Source organism: Lentinus tigrinus, assembly GCF_003813185.1.
Source record: "Lentinus tigrinus ALCF2SS1-7 unplaced genomic scaffold L226scaffold_37, whole genome shotgun sequence".
NCBI classification, from domain to species: domain Eukaryota; kingdom Fungi; phylum Basidiomycota; class Agaricomycetes; order Polyporales; family Polyporaceae; genus Lentinus; species Lentinus tigrinus.
In genome coordinates this window covers 212399-218660 of record NW_027137946.1, presented here as the reverse complement: position 1 = coordinate 218660, position 6262 = coordinate 212399, and the positions used below count along the sequence as shown (strand labels likewise).

Here is a 6262-nt window from a genome sequence, read left to right as displayed (position 1 = left end):
GGCAAGGGACGCGGCGCCCGGTAACTCCAGTGCTCTCCCACATGACATGTGAACTTGATCCGTGGAATGTTCTGGGGATGTACTCGCCACATCCCCCTGATTCTCCTGCGCGACGATCCTAGCGGCCATGCTGAACAGTCGCGAGCCACCGACAAGAGACCTCCTATCGCGCAAGTACACTCCAGAGGATCGTACCGGATCCCCAGATACGGACTGCGTAGATCACCTTGCGTGGCAAATTATTCTCGAGGCCCGCAGTTGTACTTGTACTGCTCCACACATTGTTGTTTGCATACGTGGTCACTGCGACCGCTCCAGCTCAACGAACATGACTACGCGAACACAACCAAGAGCTCGTCGCAGTCGTCGAAAGGTAATGGCGATACTCATGTGGCCGGTACGTATGCTTATGGAAGTAATCCAGGTCGGTCCTCCTATCGACAGCCCCCAGTACAAAGCGAGCGCACGAGGCATCCTCGAGTGGAAGACAAGACAGGCGCAGATTGCTACGGAGGTAAATGTTGACTAATGTATGACTGGAACGTAAGCTGACCTACCGCACACAGAGCTCGCGGACCAAGCTCGTCACGGGTATTCTGTACCCTCTTGCAACCCGTAACCCTCGAAACATCCCGCTCCCAATCTTTATCGACCATGACGACGACCCCCGGTCCAGACACCTTCTGGATGACGTTCGGGTGGCGCACTGGTTTCCGCATGGCACCATCTATACACGGATACACACCGTACCGGGCACAGCCCTCGTGCTCCGAAACGACTACACAATCATAACATCGGCGGACTCCGCACGAGCGCCAGTAAACAAAGCAATCGAACTCCACTTCGGTATTACATTCAGGGGAAACATCATTGTCCTACGTCATGGGTATCGCAACAGTATGGCAGCCACGAACGTCCACTCCTCCGAACGCGGCTTCATAGATTTCACGGTTCGGCAGTAAGTTGACGAGACCCTTTCCATCTTCTCAGCGTACACCGTAATAATAGTTCTCTGCACCCAAGATTCCTCAAGCATTCGGAGGAAATGCGAAGAGCGAACCGGTGACCTCCCCAGAAACGCGCCCAGCTCATGCTACCGCAGAAGACCCTTGATGTCGAGAAGAGTGCCTGCATGATGCCTGTGCATGCAACGCGTTATTCTCCGATTGGTCGTGTATTGTATTACGTCTGTATGAACACCGTCGGTACCCTCGCCGTGCAAAGCCCACAGAGCAACCCCATCACGATGATAGGAAGACTTGGGAAAGTTCCCATTCCTTTCAGCCCGTCTGTTGAGACGTATCCAGAAGTCGTAGGGCCCTCGAACCTTATCATTATCAACGTTCTCGATCATTCCTCCGAGGCCCGTAACTGTCATCGCTCAACTCTATCGCCGTCTCCCGTATGAATAGAACGCGAACCGCTCTTGAGCATGGCGATCCACCGCAAAAGGCCGATGACTGCCCACCACAACGGAAACAACGCTGTCCACATTACGTCTACCTTGACTCGGACTTGTGCAATGAACATGGCCGATCGCTACCACCACCGAACATCACACTTTCCCCCGACGTGTCCATGCTGATCGTGCTTTGAACTGAGCTTCCTACAGATCACTACCTCCGCCGACCCTGCAATCCAGATGCACCAGTCACCTGCCCCGGCAACGTTCCCACTATTCCAAACAATTTCAGTGTCAATCTCCACGCCAGACCACAATCCTCCGCTGGCCGATACCGTACATATATCTTCCGTTCCTGCGCGCCTGATACACTCGGCGTACTACGATCACACCCTTGTGCGGGCGGCCTTGACCATGTCTTCAACGCCTAGCTCTACACGCGTTCTCAAAAGAGGTATGCAGTTTTCCGATGCCTGATTGACGTCAAATTAACGTATAGTACTGATCAACCATGCCTACTATCCGCAGATGGGTGAGTTGCTTTCTCGTCCGCCGACATGCAACGCTGAGTACAGGCCAGCCGTCTCCAGCCGTTCTCGCGAGAGAAGGTCTGTCGTCCTCGTATCATGTCACCTTACGCTCACCTGACCAATGACTTGTGACCCTTCGCAGCTATCCCGAACGATGGAAAAGGTCAGTGAGCGGCCGTCCGTTACCTTCCTACCTCTAGAGGTACTGACCTCTGTCCAGCTGGCGTGGGGTCTTGACGCAATCACGCTGGAGCTTCCCAAGTAAGACACCTTACGTTCGCGTTCGCTAGTATCACTCATTCGTTCATTCAATAGAGTCAGCGAGAACCTCAGCACGAGTATTCACTCTCAAGTCAGTTCGTCTGAGTTAATGGTGCGTACATCAATACCTTTGGAGATTGAGGATCCTGACCGTTACATGCCAGTTGCATGCTGCGACAACAATCGCGGGTCTATCTAGCAAACACCCTCAGTATGCCCTACTCGCCGGGCGTATCGTCGCCGCGTTTCTTCATAAGGCTACCGCGTCAAAGAGCTTTTCTGCATGGGTCGCCCTATGGGCCACAAGTATGAGCACTATCGGACAATTGCGAAGCTTGTTCTCACTCCTGCTCCAGGTCCAGATAACCCGTTCAACACGACCTTTATCAATAACGCGCTCATGCTGGGACCCGACCTGGACAACGCAATTGTCCATAGCCGCGACTTTGACCTTACGTAGTACGTTGTCCACGGACTGTTACTGAACTCTGTCATTGGCTCCACTGACCGTCCTGCTTTCCGTGCAGTGCTTCCATACGCACGATGACACAGTCGTACCTACTATGTGTCAATGGCCGGGTCATTGAATGGCCCCAATACCTCTACATGCGAGTTGCGCTCGCAGCTCACGGTGACAACCTCGACCTTGTAACTCAAACTTATGACGCACTCTCTCGCCGCCTCTTCACGCCCGCGTCCCCCGTCCTCTTCAATGCGGGGACTCTCTCCCAACACTACGCTTCCTGCTTCCTCCACACGCCTGAGGTAACATCCCCTGTCGAACAACTTGCGAGTGCCGCCGCCCTCGACCCGTTATGGCTCGCTGATGGCGGCATTGGTCTCTCACTCGCGGGGGTCCCCGCCAAGAGGTTGGGATGATCGCTATCTGTAATGGACGATTACTAACCTACGTGGCAGAACTCGAGGCCCGGCTCAACCCGGTATACAACCTCTCCTCCAGATCTATGATGCGCACGCCCACTTCACAAGTGTCCACCGACAATGACGTCCATTGGCTGCCACTATTCATTTACCTATCTGGCACGGGGATGTTCGCGCTATCATTCACTGCCGCACGAACTCGGCCCAATCCAACCGGGTCCGGAACCTTTATCCTAGCCTGTGGATCCCGGATATCTTGTATGTACATCCGCCTGGAAGCTTCCTTCGTAAAGCTGACCCACACGGACCTTATCGGAAGTATGCGTCGTCTTCGTGATCGCCAAATGTGGACGCTTTTCGACCCACGCGACGTCCCGCTCCTTTTGTCCACTTACGGTGATCAGTTCAGCACGGCGTATGAAAACTACAAGGACACCGTTGCGCCTATCGACCAGATCGCCACCTATGACTTATGGATCGCGATCGCACGTGCCCAGCAAGAGTCCGGTACTCCCTTCTTGATGTATCAGGATGCCATCAATGGTACGCCTCTACTCATACTACTCGTCTGCTTCTTACCCACACCCCTGTGCGTGCTCCTGTCCTGGTCCCGATAACACCACGATTAGGCAAAAACAACCATTCGCACCTCGGCATCATCCGCACGTCCAATTTGTGCACGGAGATAGTCCAGTTCACCTCAGCAACACACACCGCCGTCTGCACCCTCGCTTCCATCGCGGTTCCCCGCTTCGCCGCGCGCGAGCAGGCTTACGACTTCGATGCCCTGTACTCAACGACGCGCCTAGCTGTGCTATGTACCGATGCCCTCCTCGACAATGGCACGTATCCTGGGGTTTGCAAGCTATCCGCGACACAGACCAGGGCTCTCGCCATTGGAGTTCAAGGTCTCGCCGACACGTTTATGATCTGCAACATTCCATTCGACTCTGAAAGTGCTCGCACGCTCAACCGCGAAATATTCGAGACGATATACCACGCTGCGTACTCAACAAGCTGTGAACTCGCCGAGCAGCGCGGCCCCTATCCTCTGTACGCAGATTCCCGCGCGTCGCGAGGCACTTTGCAGCACGATATGTGGAGCAACGTGGTCTTAACGGGTCGACACGACTTTTCTGCGCTCCGGGAGCGGATTCTTCGGCACGGAGTCCGACACTCAATGTTAACAGCGCAAATGCCCACTGCGAGCACTGCCAAGCTTCTTGGGAACTTTGACGGAACGGAACCTTACAGCAGGTAAGGCGATCGTCCATATACCATGCTCTCAAGTTAACATACAGGTACCATATCATTCGTCGCAGTAACGTCATCACTCATCGCATCCTGAGCGGCGATTACACCGAAATATGCCCCTGGCTGGTCGGGGAACTTAGTCGTCGCAGCCTCTGGAGCGAAGAAACTCGCGTGGCCATTCTTCAACAACACGGTAGGGCATTGGAGGGCGAGCTTCACGGGGCCATATTGCTTACGTTTGTACACCGTGGCATAGGATCGATTCAGAACATCGATGGGATCCCTGACAATATCAAGGACGTGTTCCGAACCGCGTGGGAGATCGACCCCCGCGCTGTCATTGACCTTGCTGCCGACCGCGCTCCCTTCATCGATCAGACACAGTCAATGTCACTCAACGTTAGATTGCCAGGACCCGAGATCCTTGTACGTCTTGCACTCATCACTCCGACCGACATTGCACTCACGTCTTGCAGTTGAACTTGCAGATGCACGCGTGGTCTCTCGGACTTAAGACAGGGATATATTACCTGCGCACGCGGGCCCCTGTATATCCCCTCCCGTTTGGAGTAGGATCGGTGCGCGTTCATCCTCAACCAACCAGGGATGCCGCTCGGGAAGTATGGACTTCGGAGGCACCAACCGCAGGCGCGTGCGATGCCTGCTCCGGCTGATGTACACAGATGTACAGACTATGCACAACGCCCGCGTGAACCTCGAATCTCCTCGCTCGCCCGTTTCCCCGTGCCAATCGCCCGTAACCTCCGTCGAAGATGAAACAGGTCACCCGCAGTCACCGAAGTGATTGAAATGTACCATTACTATGCGTATCCTCTTGTACATCGTCTATGCAATCCATACTGTGCCATTCGCCAGGACTAGAGTTGCTACAGCGTTGATCTGGAGGGAAGTTGACGGCGTGTCATTCCATGCCGTCATCTGCCTGTCTGTCTCCATCAGAATTTGCCCAATATCAGCACACGAGTCTTCTGAGCCAGGGAGATCCCCCCAGAATTGGAATGCACATCTGCCATTCAGTTCTTCACCGATGCCGAGTCACCATGAGTCATGTCATATATCCGTGCAACCCGCAATAGTGTACCCTATTAGTCGCGGAGCCTCCCCCAGGTGGCTGAGTATGCCATGGTAGCTTTTCTGGGTCTGTCCGATCACATTTGAAGCGGCCCGCCTTTCATAAAGTAAGCGCATTCCATCTGTCCGGTCTCCGTACATAAAGTGGCCAAACACTGACGACCTCGTCCGCCACTCGCCTGACAGCCGCCTCTCTCACTCCTCTCGGTCGTTTCTCTCTCCATTTCGCTCCGCGTTATCATGGATAGGTCTTCGTGTGGTGCAACTGCGCCCCACTCACAGGAACTCGCCCCCTCCACTCCGGCCGGCCTCGCCACCGACCAATGCTCCGTTGACCCCCGACCAACATCCAGTGCACCCCTCCCTGCTCGACAAATCGCCATCGTGGACGATAAAGACCGCGTTTGCGACACTACTCAGTCCGCCATACAGGTCTACCAGGCGTCGGCGACTGGTGCCAAGCGCGTGAAATGTAACGCTCGAATGACCGTGACGAAGCCTATCCCTACCGCCCGTCCGGCGTCTCGACGTAGGGCCCAGCACGAGTTAGCAAAACCCGTGGGTACCCAAGGATAAATCCGTGGGAATACCCATGGGTAAGTACATCCGCGGGTATAAGTACCTGTTTCCCACGGGTTTTCAAGGATGCGGGTTTGGCTAGGTAAACCCGTGGGTACCTGCACAACCTAATGTTGTAGCCACTAACCGTGGGATTCTGATGATATAATATACATATGTTTCCGATCAAAACTGAGTGTGCTATGTTGAAAATAAACTTGCCCAAATCCGGAAGGATGGGCTGTCTTTCGCGCCCAAGATGGTAAATAAGCGCCTGTGAGCA

The 6262-nt window shown here is 54.4% G+C and overlaps 3 protein-coding genes across 3 annotated transcripts in view; 2 read left to right on the top strand and 1 right to left on the bottom strand.

The window, feature by feature from the left end:
* The window catches only part of L226DRAFT_525960 (uncharacterized protein), a gene marked incomplete at both ends in the record, with an annotated part of 2329 nt that extends 2200 nt beyond the window's left edge, over nt 1-129 (bottom strand). Inside the window, one exon of the mRNA XM_067679016.1 lies at nt 55-129. Within this exon, the coding sequence (XP_067531047.1) occupies nt 55-129 (75 nt within the window). The remainder of the gene's footprint in view (nt 1-54) is intronic.
* Nucleotides 130-584: 455 nt separating this feature from the next.
* Nucleotides 585-962, top strand: L226DRAFT_470128 (uncharacterized protein; the record flags this gene model as incomplete). The annotated part of the gene is made up of 1 exon (XM_067676283.1): nt 585-962. A coding segment is annotated over one exon (378 nt), but the record flags the coding sequence as incomplete, so codon positions are not given.
* Nucleotides 963-1816: 854 nt separating this feature from the next.
* L226DRAFT_525959 (uncharacterized protein) lies at nt 1817-5134 on the top strand (the record flags this gene model as incomplete). Its single annotated transcript, XM_067679015.1, has 15 exons — nt 1817-1856; nt 1902-1934; nt 1978-2010; nt 2075-2095; nt 2133-2193; nt 2248-2305; nt 2358-2499; nt 2550-2652; nt 2721-3031; nt 3112-3618; nt 3705-4332; nt 4398-4522; nt 4586-4755; nt 4806-4907; nt 5021-5134. The coding sequence occupies 15 exons, from the start codon at nt 1817-1819 to the stop codon at nt 5132-5134; spliced, it is 2448 nt and encodes an 815-aa protein (XP_067531045.1).
* Between the last annotated feature and the right edge of the window lie 1128 nt (nt 5135-6262).